The 17,797-nt window shown below is 43.6% G+C and overlaps 1 protein-coding gene across 1 annotated transcript; it reads right to left on the reverse strand.

Annotated features, from left to right (window-relative positions):
- Positions 1 to 1,741: 1,741 nt before the first annotated feature.
- Positions 1,742 to 6,781, reverse strand: ACRV1 (acrosomal vesicle protein 1). Its single transcript, XM_046684834.1, is given in 5 exon segments — positions 1,742 to 1,866; positions 2,605 to 2,724; positions 4,078 to 4,299; positions 4,555 to 4,599; positions 6,706 to 6,781. Coding segments are annotated over 5 exon segments (588 nt in total).
- Between the last annotated feature and the right edge of the window lie 11,016 nt (positions 6,782 to 17,797).

Raw genomic sequence — 17,797 nt, forward strand, 5'->3', positions numbered from 1 at the left:
ATATAAAAAATAAATATGAATGTAAGCGTCATTGAGTTTTAGACAATGGAAATTAAAGTTATATGCTGAGAAATCTAAGATACTAATAAATTATTGTTAAAAAAAAAAAAAAAGAGGGGCTGGTGGTGTAGTGGTTAAGTTGGCACGCTCCACTTTGGCAGCCCAGAGTTCACAGATTTGGATCCCAGGTGTGGACCTACACACTGCTCGTTGAGCCATGCTGTGGCAGCATCCCACTACAATATAGAGGAAGATTGGTTACAGATGTTAGCTCAGGGCCAATCTTCCTCACCAAAAAATAGATAAATAAAAATAAATAAAGGGCTAATGTCCTTAAAAGAAGAAAAGAAATGTGAAGATAAGTTCCATTGTCTTCCAGTCTACGGTTATTGCCAGTGAAGAGCCTGTTACCAATATGTTTTGTGGGGAGGGACCATAATGTGTGTGTCTGTATATTATATAATTTTGAAACTTTACCTATAGTAGAATTTGTTTCTTGGTGTACTATTCTAGGAATTCTTAGGCATGAAATCAAAAGCCCTATCCACAAAAGAAAAAATTGATAAATAGGATTTTATAAAAATTAAAGGCTTTTGCTCTTCAAAAGACACTGTTAAGACCACCCAGCTGATCTGAGGAGCTTTTAAACAGGTATGGAGGAGCAATGGCTGAAAGGAGATGAGCTTGTGTAGGAGGAGAGGATTGATTTTGGTCTCGACAGAACCATTCTGACTCATATTCATAGTGTAGTAGAAGCAGCTCAGACTGAGATGCAGATTTGGTTCTGAAATCTGGCCCTGGCTCACAATAGCTCTGTAACCTTGGCGAGTTTGGAATAACATGGAGTATGAATAAATAAAACATCTGTATGTCATTATTTCCTTCTTTATAAAATAAGGATGATGCTATCTTTCCTGGCTACCTCTCTGGGTTCTTTTCTGAGGATCAGATGAGACCATGCATATGAATGCATCTTGAAGAACATAAGACTCATACAAGGTGAGAGGAACTATTACAGTATTTTCACCTGCCTTCCCCTCTATGCTGAGATGATCCAATAACTCTGTGTGTGAGGAAAAGATTTAAGCATTATGACCTGCTACATATTTATTTAGCAAGTAAATAAAAAGGAGACATTTTCTTGTTATACTTAGTACTTAGGAGTAGGCTCTTGAAGACTGAAAACTCTCAAGAGCCAAAGAAGGGTTTGAGTTTTGGACACTATGGTAAGTAGAAGGGGGTGGGGTTTCTATAGGGATGGAAAGGTTGAGGGGGGTCAGAAAGAAGGATTCACAATATTGTTTAAACTCAGAAGAGGTTAATCCCTACTTTGCATTCCTCTTTCTGGTCTCTGACCTGGTGGACCCCTCCGCTTTGACATATATGGAATGCATCCACTTCAGTGTGTAGAGTGGAAGCAAGCTCAAGCTGACCCTGAAACTGGCCAATGGGAAAAGAAGTCTGTCTGGAGTCTATATTCTTTAACCATGCAGTGTTTATTAAAAAAGAAAAGAATGTTGAGAGATGGGTTTGGGGAACAGAGAAGACAGAGGACAGAGAAGAATGTGTAACAGAGCATGGATAGAGGAGAAAAGATACTTGAGCATACTGTCTGACACTCAGGCAGAGGCAAATGTGATCAGATGTTGACTGGGGAAAAAACTAACTATAAATTGAGCCCAGTAAGGTGATGGAGAATTTTTGCTGCCTGAGTCAGAGCAGGAAGCAAGGGTACAAGCTTCTAGATCTTGTTGCAGAATGACTCATTCTGACAGCATATAATTTGCATCCTGGTTCCGTGGGAGAAGAGGTTCATAGATGGGCACATGTTCTCACACCCCTGAACCATGAATTGGAGTTTTCCACCTGAAAGAATCAGAGACACACTGCAGTGAGTGGAAGGCTTCCTCCTCCAGCTTTAGCCTTCATCGATGGTCCCCAGTGTCCCCATACAGGCACAACCAAGACCTCCAACTTGTTCTTCCCTCTCCCCTTCTGGGCCCTTCCCCCATCAGTTGCCCCCTCCCTTTAGAGAGGGACCAGACAAACCACAAGGGAAGTCAGGCAGTGTGGTTCATGGAATGTAAGTAACTAAGATCCCTTATTTTGGGGATGAGGAATAAGTGTGGAGACATGTGACAATGTACTCAGATAGGTCTGGCAAACTGTGAACACAGACTGATAGACAATTGTTTATTAGTTTATTGATTTATTCAGTATTTACTAAATGCCTACCATGTTCTGCGCATTGTGCTAAGTGCTAGGAATATATAGCCATGAGCAAGATAGACACAGTCCTAAGCTTACAGTCAATGTCTTAATGGCTCGAGGGGCATCTCACACATTTAACAGGAATAGACAGCCAGTCTACCTGCCTCCTTTTAAGACATTGTAGACCTATTGGAAAGGGCCTCTACCTTTCTATCAGTAGCTGGAATTCTACTCTTAATTCTTGAAAGGATAAGGTTCTTCTGAATCTCCAAGTTTCTGGGGAATCACAGCTTGATCCTTCTCAGGTCCCTGCCACCCCAACTGCTCCTCATCAAGACTCAGGTTGGTTAATGTGTTCTCTGGCAAAGATTGCCTCATGAAGTTCCCACATACCTTCAAATATCTTCTTTAACATGCACTGCTGGGAATTCTGAGTGGAGCATACTCCTTCTCCACGAAGACATTTTCCTTGATCGTTCATAAAGGAGCATGTGTGGCAATTTAATACGGGGCCTGAAAATTTAAGATAAAGCCTGATGAAATTCCCTTATGGACCAGGTGTGTAGCCTTGAGTCATACATCTGGGGAGGGATGATGGGCAATAAGCAGCTTGGATACAATACATTTCATTTCTTGGTTCTTGTTGGCTATCTGAGACCCCTGTGTCTGATAGGGCATATTCTCTTTCCTGTACCAAAGGAAATTCCTTCATTCTTACTGCCTCATCTATGATTTTCACCACTGGTGAATCCCAAATTTCCCTCTCTAATACTGACTTTTACTCCAATTCATATCTCCATTGGCTTCCTGGACATTTACAATTCAATGCCGTTCTGCTATGTCTAACTCAATAGGCGCAAAGTAGAATTTATTACATGATATTTTGTACTCCCCATCATACTGTCACTTATCCACAAGGCACAAACACTTGGAGTAAAATTTGACCAATTCATGAGCTATGTTAGAATATGCTAATGTTGCAAACCCTGTAAAGAGTCTGCATCATTCTCCATTTTCAAACTGACCTCATTGATGGTCAATTTATCACAAAGGGCAGTCTCTGAAATGCTTTTGTTTCCCCTTTTTTACTATCTCCACTGGCAATTCCCTAGTTAAGGAAGCATAAAGAATTAGAAAGCATATGGGCTTTGGAGTCTGACCGACCTAAGTTTGAATCCAAGGTTGGCTACTTTCTAGCCTTATGATGTTAGCCTCACTTCTCTCATCTGAAAATTTGGAATACAACTACTTATGCAATGGGGTAAAAAATGAAGTATTTGAGTTTGGTAATAACTTGAGGCATCAAACTTTGGATCTTGTTTTCCTTCCTTGAGCAATTTCTTTTTAGTAAGATCTAAAGAACTACAGTTGTCTTGGGAGCTTATTTCGATAGCTAACAGACAAAAGTGTCTGCGTGTTTTACTTTCTGTGTTCAAACAACAAAAAATCCAAGGAGCCACCAGCTCCAGTGCTAGACATCTCTAGGGGTTTTCAAAGCATTCTAACATAGTTTGTTAAGAGGCAGATTTAGTATGAAGCTCATGAAGGTTAGCCTTATATGAGCTCCTTCCAGGGGAGCTGTGGGCATTTGTACACAAAATTTCTCATGTAGAGTGAAGTTGGATGGACTGCTAGCATTTTGTATTTGTGTTATTTTTCTTAAGGAGGGCCCTCCAAATTGTTTAGCTTTCAGGAGCCCACAAAACCTGAATCCTACCTCTCGGTATTATTATAAAGAGAGTCTTTGGGGGAGCTGTTTGTGAACTATTCTTTCCTCTATGTTATTTGCTTAAAATTGGGTTTCTTGAAGTGTCGCCTACTTCCCACCTGAAGTCAAGGACTAGCATCCATCCAAATGTGGTTCACCTGAAAATGTGCTTGTTGATGGACTGCCTGAAGGCTGTTCACCCAGTGGCTTTTCACCTGAAGGCTGTTCAACTGAAGCCTGTTCACCTGAAGGCTGTTCACTTGAAGACAGTTCACCTGAAGCCTGTTCAACTGAAGACTGTTCACCAGAAGGCTGTTCACCCAAAGGCTGTTCACCTGAAGGTTGTTCACCAGAAACGTGCTCACCGGCAGCGTGCTCACCTGAAGCGTGTTCAATTGCAGCGTGTTCACCTGCATCCTGCTCACCTGAAGCATGTTCAGCCACAGTGTGCTCACCTGCAGCATGCTCACCCGCAGTATGCTCACTCACAGCATGCTCACTTGCAGTGTGCTCACTCGAAGCGTGTTCAACCGATGCGTGCTTGCCTGAAGCATGCTCACTTAAAGTGTTCTCGCCTGAAGAAGTCTCGTATAAAGATTCACCATCTGAAGGGTTTGCAAGTGAAAAGTACTCACCTGAAAATTACCACACTGAAGCTTGGTGATCCATGGACCAGGAGACTCATCAGACTGACCTGATGCTCCTGGCATGGAGAAGTAGCAGAAGAGAGATGGTGAAAGTGAGAGAAAGATGTCTGAGGTAAAGACTACTTCCCTATGAAGTCAGGCTAATGTTGTGGGATTCCTGGGTTTCCTGTGGGCCTAGATCAGGCACCTGAAGATATTGTAGATGTTGGAGGAAGTCAACTAATTACCCAAGAGACAATGAAGGACAGAGATGTTGATGAAACACAGATACCACATCTGGGATTGAAGGAAGTATTTTAAGACCTACAATATTAACAAATGCATGGGTAAGGGGTGGCTCACCTATGTCCCAAAATCACCTGAGGGGAAATGTGCCTCCCTGACAGAGCCAGCATCAGGAAATCAATGTATCATCACTCATGTAATCAGAAGTCCACCACCAGCCTTCCCTCCAGGTCCTTTATGTGTGAAAGGCAGGAAGAATGGAGATACAAGTGGGAGAGAGAAAGCAAGCCATTTTCAATAGATGAGTAATTCTGGCCAAAATTGAGGTTGGAAGATTTTAACCTTTGGACAAGATATATTTTAAACTAGAGATGACAAATATCTAATGAACACACAAAAATTATCAGAAAGGATTAAGACGCCTTTATTTGGCAAGTTCAAGTTCTTGCCCACACTCAATCCCCAATCCATGTGGGTTGTGGACTCAAAGCAAAGCTGCTATCAATTATTAAGATAAAGACATTCTTTGCTTATATATCTCTGAATTGAGATTCCTTGTGACATGCCATTTACACGCACTTCATGGAGTTGTCATGAGTGTTCAATGAGATACATTGTGATGTGCCTAGTCCATTGCCTAAGTGCTTAATTAATTTTAGTTTCTCTCCTCCCCACATTATACTAGGAATTACAAAACTCTTAGCTGGTCATTCTCTCTGGCTGGTATCTTCTACCTTTAATCCATCTCATCAGTGACTGTCAAACAAGTGTTCCTTAAGTACGACTTTCATTTTATTGACTGTAACATCAAACAATTTGATTATTACTCTTTGATTAGACTGAGTAACCTAGAAGAGGGCAAGTAGAGTATGATGACTGAGTTATTCATCCTAGCCACAAGCTTAGAGGAATTATAGGATCTTTGAGGCTGAGATAGCCTAAGGCTTCAAAGTACTCTAGCTCTGTAAGATTCCTGCAATAGAATATATATATTCTGGGTAATCTGCAGTTGTTATAATCAATGACTTTCTGAAAGACTAGGATTAGAATATGCTGACAAAGGAAAGGTAAGATTTAGTAAGGCTTTTAAGAGGTTTTTATTTTAAAAAGTTGTTATAAAAATATTATCTGCTTGACTGATTCTTCAATAGTTACTGGAAGTTTTAATAAAGAGATATTTCTGATATAGAAAGGAGGGTTGAAAAAGCACACTAATTTCTTAATCATTCTTAAAGTTTATGACTCACTGCTTCACCATGTGGCTGGCACATCTGGTAGCTATGTATCTACGTTTCTGAGTCAACTTTTGAAAGTCTAAGGAAGCAAAAAACAAAATCTTTGATAACTGACAGTGCAGAAAACACTGTCATTTAACCGACGGCTCAGAGCTCATGGCCTCTCTCTTCTCCAGTAGGAGGATGGAGGGAACACAGCTCACTATGAATGCGGATCTTGAAAGGGGAAATACAGACACCTGGATGCATAGAACATAGCCATGAAGGAGAGACTTGTAAGGTCTCTGGCCCATAGTCCTGCTGTGTTGTGAGACGGCTTTCTGCGCACATCACATTCCCATCTCCTTATGTCTTTCTTTGGCACATTAACTACACAAAGATCCCTCATACTCAGTTCATTGTGACAAACCTTCATTGGACTTCTGCAGCACACCTAGACCTATCTCCTCATCTCACAGGGCATTGGGTACAAATATTGAGTGGCTGAAAGAAGTAGGAATGAGACTGTGCCAGGCCAGTGGGCCCCTCTGATGGTAAAGCCATAACTAGGAGGAATCAACTGGTTCAGGAGCTCTCAGAGTTGAGCTTGTTTCTGAGTCAGATTGATTCGGGTAACCAAGATATTGGTCTTTCTTCTTCAAGGGCTGAAAAACTTTAAAGAGGTCTCTTACATATCCACCCAAAGCCCAGGTGGAGGACTCACCTCTGGCATATCCGAGCAGATAAAGGCTCATTAGTAAGAGAAACTTCTTCATCTGGATTTTGGGAAGGAGGGGACCGTTATGTGGGGCACCCAAGAGCTGTGGAGAAAAACTGTGAGAAGAAGCTCCCAATGCTGAGTTACAGCTTCTGGGAATTCTAGAACCTCAGAAACAACCCATGTTACCTCACAATGGGTTGTGCTCTGAGGTTCTCATGAAGCCTTTTAGGTGGGTTGGCCCTCTGACAACCCATAGCAAATTGTACCAGTGAAGGCTAATTTTCCATGTGTAAGGTGGTGTGTGGGGCATTCTGCCCTATCTTAAAAAAAAATATCTTATTACCAAAATAACATATACTGTTTATAATAAATTTTAAAAGATATCTACTCTCCTTTTAAAGTGTTCTTGACAGTGAGGTGTGATTGGCTGGTTATTTTCTGTTTGGTTCTCTAAATCAGCCTTGTTTTGGCTCTGTACCCCAGAAGGCTTACCTCCATTGACTTGATCGCCTAAGTGGTGGTTGGGTTTAGCTTCAGATTGGGTTTAGCCAATGGATGACTGGAGGAGGGAAACAGATTCAGAGAGAGAGTGACACTAAAATTGAAGTATTTATTCTTCCTATTCCCTTCCTGCCACAGTTCTGACACTGGCTGGGTCTTTACATGACAAAGCTTCTGTTGGGTGCCCTCTCTTCCATGATTCTAGCTCTCAACCAAGCTATGGTAACATATATTCCTTCCCCTGCTTCCTTAGGCCTAGGGATGATGATGGTTTCTTGCTGTTGCTAAAACCTAGATGCCTCAACTTTCCTTCTTTTTGTTCCCTTAACCGTGCCCACTTCAGTAAACGATCTTTTCGTTAAGGCCTGTATCAATCATGGCTTTGGCAGGAAACAGAAGGCAAACTCAAATGGGTAACTCGGGAGAATTTACATGATATGGGTACAGAAAAGGGATCAACAAGGGATAGTTGAAAGCTGTGCCTTGAGCTGAAACTTCTATCAAAGGGGTAACCGAGCTGAGAAGATGGATGTGGTGAAGCATCCACCTGGCATAAAGCTAGAACTTTTGGAGATTGGGTAGCAGAGATCTCTTAGCCCTTATCTCCTACTTCTCCCCTGCCCACCTCTCTTGGACCACTTTGTTACACATACCAGTGAAAGCTGGATCTAGAATAGATGTATTTCTCACTCATAATTATTTGTTTAATGTTTGTCTCCCCCACTGGATTCTAAGCTCCTTGAAAGCAGGGTCCTTGTCTGTCTTGATCACTGTTGTATCCCCAGTACCTACAGCAGTTTGCCACAAAATTTGTTGCTGTTAGTGCCATCTAGTCCATTCTGACTCCTAGCAACCTGTGTACAGCAGAGTGGAACCCAGCCTGGTCTTTCACCATCCTTTCATCTCTCAGCATTGTATCAGACAATGCTCCACTGCTATTCACGGGGTTTTCATGGCCAGTTTTTTCGAAAGTTGCTGGCCAGGTCCTTCTTTCTAGTCTGTCTTAGTCTGGAAGCTCTGCTGAAACCTGTCCACCATGGATGACCCTGCTGGTATTTGAAATGCTGGTGGCACAGCTTTCAGCATCACAGCAACATGCAGCTGCCACAATCTGACAACTGACAGGCAGGTAGAATGGTTTTCTGACTGGGAAATGAACCTGGGCCACAATGATGAGAGTGCCAAATCTTAACCACTAGACCACCAGTGACTTTGCCACATAATAGGTACTTAATAGATGGTTCCTGAACGAATGAATGAATTGTCTTTTTCTGGGTCTTTCTTTGCCTCATGGAGAAAAACCCAGAGAGATTTCACCAGGGGTCAAAAATTGAAGAGGGAAGCCTACCCTACTTGGCTTGAGTTGGAGGACAAAATTAGAACTTCTAGGTTTGAGGCTGGGCTCCTCTGGAGTAGAGAAAGGCATGAAAGAGCATGCTGTCAATAGTTCCTTTCCTTCATGTGGAGTGAGTTTGGAGAAATAGCTATGGGATCACACTGAGTCAGACTTTTGTTTATAGAAACAGTGGGAATTAGTGGAAAGGAAGAGGTGCTGTCTATTCTACCCACCAGTTGTTTAAAGTTTAGCGGCACTCCTCTTTGCAATTATCAAAACTTTCTGGGACATCCCTGCCTCACCCCTCTCCAGGAGTCACAGTATTGAAAGACAGGAACGTAAAGCCTGAACGTTCTTTCCTTAAACCTAATTCTCCAACTTTTCCCTCCCTCTTTTCTTAAGGTTGGCTTTACAGGACTATCCCAATCCTGCCCAGGCTGGCTTTCCCTGGGCCATACTTTGGAAACCTGCTCCCTGGATCCAGCACTCTGGCGCTTCAAAGCCAAACCTGTGAATATTTGAGCACACCATATTAAAAAACACGTGGTGAGGGAGAATTCACTGTGCAACTTGAAGAGTTCTGGAGTTAAGACATCCAGAGTTGTTCCAGTCCCTGCCTCCTTCCTCTGCCAATCTCTTTTAGATGAGCTGATGTTCCAGTTTCTAAGGTCCCTAAATGAGCCAAAGAATCAGCCAGCTCAGCCCCCGTAATATTTGTTGCCTGGTTCAAAAAGATGAGCAAAGCTAAACAGGGTCTTATCTCAGGAATTTGCAGCTGGAACACAGAAAGACAGAAACAATTAGCTATGGAGAGCTATGTTAAGCTCATTTAGACTCATGTGCTGAGTGGTCATGAGGCTACTATTTGGGGCCAAACAGAGGATGAGCAAGCTGAGAAGTCCAGGAGAGAGTAACAGGAAAGAACACAGAAGAGATGAGAGATACCGCCTCATTCAGTTTACCTTAAATAACAGGGAATTACATAGATATACATGTAGGAATACACACCACCCACCCTGGGCCTCACGGAGACCTGAAGATAACCTGTGACTTGAAAGGTGTTTCTGGGTACACAGCAGTTCTAGTAACAGTTACCTTATAGGCCTTAGTTTCTTCTATTCTTCCTGCATATATTCCTACTGCTCTTGTTCTAAACTCACTTTTCTATATTCTTTCTAATTTGTGACTTCTGCTTATTCATAACTCCTACTGATTCATAACTTTTGCTTACTCATAGTTTCTGAACGTTCATTATTGCTGCCTACTCATGACTTCTGTTTATTCACAACATATGCTTACCTCCCAACCTCTCCTGAGATTTGCCTTTGTCTACCTTGTGGCCCTAATATGCACTATTGCCTCTACTCACGTTCAGTTTTCAAGAGAGGGAATCTTAATGGTTTAACCTCTCACTATCATCCTGTTTACACAAAATTCTAACGTCAGGCTACCTGCAGGACTTTTACGCAATTCACGGTGGCCAGAGTGGAGAGTCTATGTGTCACCCAGCATGGTGATCTATGTTGATAAGCCTAGGAAAGGGTCACAGCTATGGTAACCACTCTGAAGCTCCCCAAATGTCGGGGGCAGTGCGGTAAAATTGGAAGGTGTGCTGCTTCATCTGTGCAGTGCTACTGCCAATGAAAGGCATCAAAACCTTTCGAAATCTGTCCCCACGTGTACTTCCTCAGTCTCGTCTTTCTGCTCCTCCCCTTCCCTTCCTCTATCTTCATCCCAAGCTCCATCTCAAGCCACATCCATACACAACTTCTAGCTATCCTCTGAATATGCAATGCTCTCTGAATTTTCGTGGTTCCCTCCCCCACTTTTCCAGAAATTGTACTTCTCCATTTCATCTTCATGAGGAGAAGTAATTCCTAACTCTTCACACACTCTCTGAGAAGTCTTATCCATGTCAATCACTGCCTACAAATTGAACACTCCCCAAATCTACCAATCTGGCCCACAGATACCTCTCTTCTTGTTCAGACCCATATAGCTAACTACAAAATGGACATTTCTATCTGGATATCCTGGAACATCTCAAACTCAACATTTGTAATACTGAATTCATCATTTGCACCCCAACCCTGTTTCTGAGACTTTTAGCTCAGTAATTGACGTCTCCCTTGTCCTCACTTCACGCATTATATCAGTTTTACCTCTGAGTAGTTCTTCAACTTATCAGCTCCTCTCTATTCCCACTGACACAACCCCAGTTCAGCCTCTCATCTTGTTTCCCTGGACCACTGAAACAGTTTCCTTTTAGTCTCTTTTGTCCTTATCAGAACTTTCCTTTTTTCTGTTGCCAAAACTGACTTCTAAAACTAAAATCCTGAGTAATAAAATTCCTCTTAATCTTCTGTAGAAACTCCAAATACAGATCTCAAGATCACAGGGCTTCTCCAGCTTCAGCTTCCCCAGCTTTACATTCCTGCCAACAGCATAGCATGAAAACAGCTGGTTAGACAGCTCTGCACAGTCCTTTCACGACAATACATCTCCACTGTCAGGCTCCATGAACCAGAAAAGGAGAGGCCTGTTGAAAGGTGGGAAATTTTCTGTTTGCCTGTCCATATAGATGTGCCCCTTCTGTGACATAGCAAGTCAGTCAGGGACAGGATGGGTGACATTATCACTGGGAATTGTGTGAGTAAAGGGATACAGCAATTTCTACCTTTCACCTGACCAGCTTTTCATAACTGTGACTCAACTGGTGGTATGCCGAGAGCTCGCTTGAACTGGTTTATGAGAGTTCATTGTTAAAGTTTTAGGAATTTTACAAGCTGGTTGTTGAACACAGATATTAAAAATTAACATAGAAACTGACAAATTATATTAGAAACAAAAATAAATACTCAAAACCTCACCACTTCTTAATTATTTTACTATGTCTTACTATTGTCTTCACTTTCAAGGTTATTTAGGTCTCATATCTGTATGTTGGAAATACGTATAATGGGGCGCACATCTCTTCTCTCCTCCCCATTCAGTGATGTCAGGTGGTAGCTTGAAATTGCCATTTACACCACAGAAATCTGCAAATGCTACAAATCAGGACTCTGCCTACCCTCCCTCACTCCACAAGCCAGTTGTTAAACATTTACCAGCACACCACTGGGCTAAACCCATGTACTTGTCACCTGGGAAAGTTGATGACCAACTTCTCACTGATGACCAACACTGAGAGCTTGAAAACTTCTTCAGAATAGGAATTCCTATCTGACAGGATAACTGATAAGGGTTTTTAAAACTAAAAGCCAGGGGTTCTGCGGTGTTTGAAGCCAGATGAGGAATGATAATTCGCACTAACAGTTGGGACCAATGTATCTAGTCTTTTGTCCCCCCTGGTTACTGATGAAGGTTATCAGTAACCTTCATATAAAGGCCTGCACTCCTCTGAAGCCCTGGCATTCTGCCACCTTCATGCCAAGCTTAGGTCTTGCCCTGGAATGTTTCCAGAGGCTGGAACCCTGATGCCCATGACTCTCCTTTCACTGGGTGCATCCACAGCCATTCCTCCTTTCACTCCTGGGGACTCTGCCAGGGAACCAGGCTACCTTCTTGTAACAGAGGGCAGGGAGGAGAACTAGCAAACAGTGCACAAACTAAATATTTTACTACATTTTGCTTATATTTACTAAGTTGCCTCAGTACAAGCAGTTCTTATGTTTATGTCATATAACAGAGAAGAGGATTGTGGAGAACTTTTACGGGCAACACAGGGCTGGCTGGGAGGATCCCAAGTTATTTGGTTCCCTGCACTCAGGAAAGGGAGAAGACGTGAGGCAGGATTTCATAGGCATCAGCAAGGAATCCTGGTCGGGGGTGGGGGTGCGGGAGTTATTGCCGGGGCTGCAGGCCACATCAGGCGTGGGGGGATCTGAGGAGACACTGTCTGCTGGGATCGGGGCTAAATACCAAGCTTATTCCTTGATGAGTCTCTCCTGCAGTGTCTGAGCTGACCCCTGCATCAGCCTGGGAAGGACTGACTTCCTGCCTTCACTGCTTCTTCCTCGCCTCTCACTGATAGGATCAGAGCAGGGTTGCTTAATCTTTAAAAAGATGCATAGTATTTTTTGGTAAACATATATAAAATCTTAGGTTGTACAACTATACCCTTTAACGTTGACGGTGGCTGAGCAGGGGTTTGACTGCTTTCTGATACCTCCATGTGCTGAGATGATTTTGTCAAGCTTTGTGTAGACTGAACTAAGAAAGCAATTAAGTACTATTTTCTTTTTTTCAAGTGTATTGTAGTAACTATGTTAATATGTTTATTAAAATGATGCAGGGTCTCCTACCCTAAGATTCTGACGTTATCTGCCCCCACCTCCAATTCATGCACAATGCACAATGTTGAGTCCCTCAGCACCTCACAGGCTAAAATGGGTCTTGTCTGTCTGTTCACTGTCCTTGGCCTCAGGCAGATGGACAACTGGGCCCTCCGGCAAGAGGATCTGGGAGAAGCTCTAAGGAGCTGAGAGAGAAGAATCTCCTGGGGCTGGGCTAAGCGGCAGGGCTTCTCCCGCTCCCCCTCCAGAGCATTCTAGGGTTAGGACTAAATGGGAGTCCCAGAAGAACCATTTTGTAAAAACCTTATTCTTAGTGGATTATAGGTAATTATTTCTGCTGTGATATGTCCATTCTTTTTTTTTATTCTTCTCCCCAAAGCTCCCCAGTACATAGTTGTATAGTCTAGTTGTAGGTCCTTCTGGTTGTGCTCTGTGGGACGCTGCCTCAGCATGGCCTGACGAGTGGTGCCACGTCCATGCCCAGGATCTGAACTAGTAAAACCCCGGCCACTGAAGCGGAGTGTGTGAACTTAACCACTCGGCCTCGGGCCGGCCGCTGTGATATGTCCATTCTTGTTCGTGACGTGCAGCTGGTGCTAGGGCCCTTCTGTGTCTAAAGGAGCCATCTCTGGCTGCAGGAATCCCATCCTCTGGTCCTCAGACGCCAATTGGAAGCTCTTGGGACCCATCAAGACTTGGGTTTCCTTGGCAGAGCAACACGGTCAATGGAGTCTGCAGATCTGGGTTTGAATCCAGTTGTCCTCTTTGTCACCTGCGACCAATTTCTTTCTTTTAATTTTGCCATCAAAAAAGGGAGATATTAATAACTACCATGTAGGCTGTTGTGTGAGAATCAAGTGAAATCATATTGTTCAAGTATTTAGCAGTATGTCTGGCATGTAGCAAGCTCTCAATCAATGTCATATGTTGTTTTGGAATGGGGTAGGTGACACAACCTCCTCGATTTCAGAGCTGGGCTGGGGAATAATTATACCCCTATGGAGTAAGCCCTCATTTCCGTGGGTTCCCTGTTCTTAAGCTGGGAGACAAAGTTACTGCAGAAAGGGAGGGGATATGTTCACTCTTGAAGTCTGGTGTTTCGGTAAGGGTGGACCCAGGTTCTGGGGTGTGCCTCAGGCTGCAGAAGCCAGATGCCAAAGCTACAAAACTTTTTCTCCAGATCAGTGTTTTAAAATTACATTCATCGAGCATATCAACAAATAAAAATCTTTAGTCTAGAATGCAGCCTGCCTGGAAGATAAACCTAAATCTGCTATTTTCAGTTTAGCACCTTATTTAGCAAGAGTTTAGGCCTATATCCATTTCCGTGAAATCAGGAGACTGCAAGAACTCCATGTTCAGGGAAGTAGTCCCCTTTAGTAGGTCATGGCTAGTGTGACCCACCTCTCCAGGTTCATCAGCTCACCAGAATCTCAAAAATCCTTTGGCTAACATGATTCTCCATTTTAAAGCTAGGAAAAATGAGACCAAAGAAGCCATGGAAAGAACACAGCTCCCTCGGTCAGGGCAGAGGGGTCAGGGCAGAGGAGGTGAGCAGAGCCAGGGAGGCTGGCAGGCACCGTGGGCTACCATCAGGCTCCCTATCCACTCAGCCTCCTGCGGACATGCAGCCCTTGCCTCAGCTCCCATTGACTACCCCTCCTGGCCAGGGTTATAAAGCCAGATTCTGAGGGTCTCGGTGCCTGCAGCTCTGTCCTGCCTTCCGCTACCTCCTGATCTTGGGTCTGGGATGGGTAGGTGCTTCCCGCCGCTGCTGCTGGGCCTTTCCATGCTGTTGGGCTTCCTGCACAGTGAGCCCCTGTGGGACGTCTGGGAGGACTGTGGGGACTGGGTCTAGGTAAGTAGACCCACATGGGGCTGTGGATTGATGAGCCATGGGGAGGCGAGGCACAAGGCACAAGGACCTAACTTTACCCTTAGAGGTGATCACAGCCTTCATTCTCGCTCCACTCTTTTTCCTTTCCCTCTGCCTCCTCTTTCCTTGCTTCCTCCATTTTTGGTCCCACTCTATGCCTCTTCCTTTTCTTCTTCCTCCCTTCTCCATTTTACTTCAGCCTCCATCTCTCTTCCACCTCAGTTCTAATCCCTGATACTCCCCAATTCTTCGAGCTTTACCTGCTAAGATCCCTGAATTTGAGCTGAAAGGGAGCAAAGAAGATTCTTTGTCTGTGGGCTGCTACTGAAAAGACTGAGAGGAGTGATCATGGTCCATATGGGTAGGGTCAGGTGGAGCAGTGCAGCCCTTGACCTCCTTGCTCCAGCAGCACAGTCCATCCCCGGGAGCGGAGGGAGATTCTGTCTGTACTTGGGCACAGACCCAGCTCTCCAAGGCATGCAGGCCTCCTCCCAGATAGAAGCCAACCACTGAGAAATGACTGCTTTCAGCACATTCAGCAGGCGGTGGGAACTGGTCATTGTGCAGGCTTAGTGTGGGCCAGAGGGTGTGCTCCCTCTCCTGACCAGCGGGGGAGCGGGGCCAGAAGAGCCTCATTATGCTGGTTTTGACTTTCTGGCTCTACAATGCTTCCAGTGTGATCCAGTCAATGCCGGCAGGGTTTGCGAGAGTGGAGAAAGCTCTGCCAGACTGAAGACAGCCAACAGTGCTTTCTGAGGAAGGTCTATGAAGGTAGGTGGGATCAGAGAAGTCTCTTGGGGTGACCTTTGCCTGATCTTGAAGGAGGTAGCTCTCTCAGGAGCCCTGGGGGCAGAAGCAGAGAGTGTGGGAGGGGTATTTTTTCCCTAAAAAGTTGGGAAAGTATCCTCTAGATCTGGTGCTGGATTGCCACTGGCACTTGACCAGACCCATAGATCTATGAGGAGAAAAATGCTTGTTGAAGGGTCTGTGGGTCCTCGGGTAGTCCCTATACATGCTCAGGGATGACAGGAATTGGACCATAGAAACTCCACCTGAGCTTGTTTGTGGTAGTGCTTTGGGAACTACAGGCCTTGTGCAGGCAAGATTAGGGTTAGTGGAGAATGGTCCACCAGGGGCCTGTCTTAATCATCACAGGGTGGCTGACGTCCCTTCCTACCTGGCAGTCTGACTCCTCAGGACAGTGTGCTGTTTCTCCTTATTTGTTGAATCACTCATTCTTTCAACAAATATTTATTGCACACCTCTTATATCACAAGCACTTGAACTTGGAGGCCACAAATTTCTTGTCTTTCTTCCTTTCCAGGTGACAGGCTCTTGTATGGATACCAGGGCTCTGGGGACCCGTGCCTCTCCTTGTCTTTCTTCAAACAAAATGCTCGAGTGGATTTTGTATGCTGCAGTGAAACATCTTTCTCTAGCAGGTTTTAGAGACTTGGCCCTCCCTTGCTCTGTTCAGTTGTTCATCTCGCCCTTTTCTATACTCCTGTAGCCTCAAAGGACTGGGCCATTTTTCCTAGCACTGTCCAAGCCCTGAAACCAGCTCCTACTGAGCTACAGGTGTTGGTGTTTCAGCAGTTTAACCCACAGATAGATGCTCTCTCCTCTCTCGGATTCTCATCTCCTTCCTCTACTCTTTCCATACCTCCATCTCTCTTTCCCTTCCCCCATTATTGGCCGGCACATCACAACCCCCCACCCCGCCCCTTCCTTCCTTTTTTCAACAAATGTTTTCTGACTGCTAAGCCCTGCAATTAGGTACTGATTATATAACATGGGAAAAGATAGACCTGATTCCTGCCCTCAAGGTGCCTTCAGTTTAGTGGCTCCTTTCCTGCCAGGCTGACCAGGGTCACAATGGCTCCAGTATCTGGCCTCCCTCTTATTCACAGAACTTAAGGCTGGAAGGGACTCCTTCACCACCCCCTTCATTGTACACACACACACACACACACACACACTGCACTCTTCCTCAGTCTTTCCCCTTTTCCACTGTTCAGCTTTTTTCCTAATAAATCCCGTAATTTTTTAGGTTGGTGTTGTCTGGAATGTTTGTTTTTGTGTTTTAATTATATGAGTAAAATACATATTCAATTTGGAAAAAGTATAAAATACTGGCAAAAGTAGACATCACTAGCAATCCCGTTTTATGATACAGAGATATAGCTTGTTTACATTTTCAGGTGTATCTTTTTAGGCTTTTAAAAGCAGAAGTAGGTCATGATGTGTATGTATGTGTGTATATAGATATAAATATGTGTACATTTATGTATCGTAAAAAATATAACCTGCTTTTTAATATAATGCATCATGGATATCTTTCCAACTGTAATTCTGTGTTACCACATCTTATTGGTTGCATTATGGTGCATTATATAAGCTACCAAATTTATTTAACAAGTTCTGTACAGTTATTTAGATTACTTTCAGTTTTTTAAAAATCAAATTTATTAAGTCATCATTGACATACAGCAAAGTGCTTTTTAGGCGTACAGTTCCTTCAAATATGGTTAATTATGTGTGGGTCTGTGGTCTTTTTTTCTTTTCTGCCTATGAATGTCCAATTATTCTAGTACCATTTGTTGAAAAGACTATCCCTTCTCCTTTGAATTACCTTGGCACCTTTGTCTAAGATCAATTGACCATATTGATGTAGGTCTATTTCGGGACTCTTCCTTTTCTTCCATTGACCTGTATGTCTATCATTATGCTAATACCACATTACCTTGATTACAGTAGACTTATAGTAAATCTTGAAATTAGGTAGCGTGAGTCTTTCAACTTTGTTCTTTCTCAAAGTTGTTTTGAATATTCTTGGTTCTTTGCATTCCCATGAAGATTTTCAAATCAGCTTAATGATTCTTTTTTTTTTAAAGGTATGCTTTTTTTGGAGAGGAAGATTGGCCCTGAGCTAACATATGTGGCCATTCTTCCTCTTTTTTTTATCTCAAAGCCCTAGTACGTAGTTGTATATCCTAGTTGTAGGTCATTCTAGTTCTTCTGTGTTGGATGCTGCCACGGCATGGCCTGATGAGCTGTGTGTAG

This window comes from Equus quagga, chromosome 14 (genome assembly GCF_021613505.1).
Source record: "Equus quagga isolate Etosha38 chromosome 14, UCLA_HA_Equagga_1.0, whole genome shotgun sequence".
Lineage (NCBI taxonomy): Eukaryota > Metazoa > Chordata > Mammalia > Perissodactyla > Equidae > Equus > Equus quagga.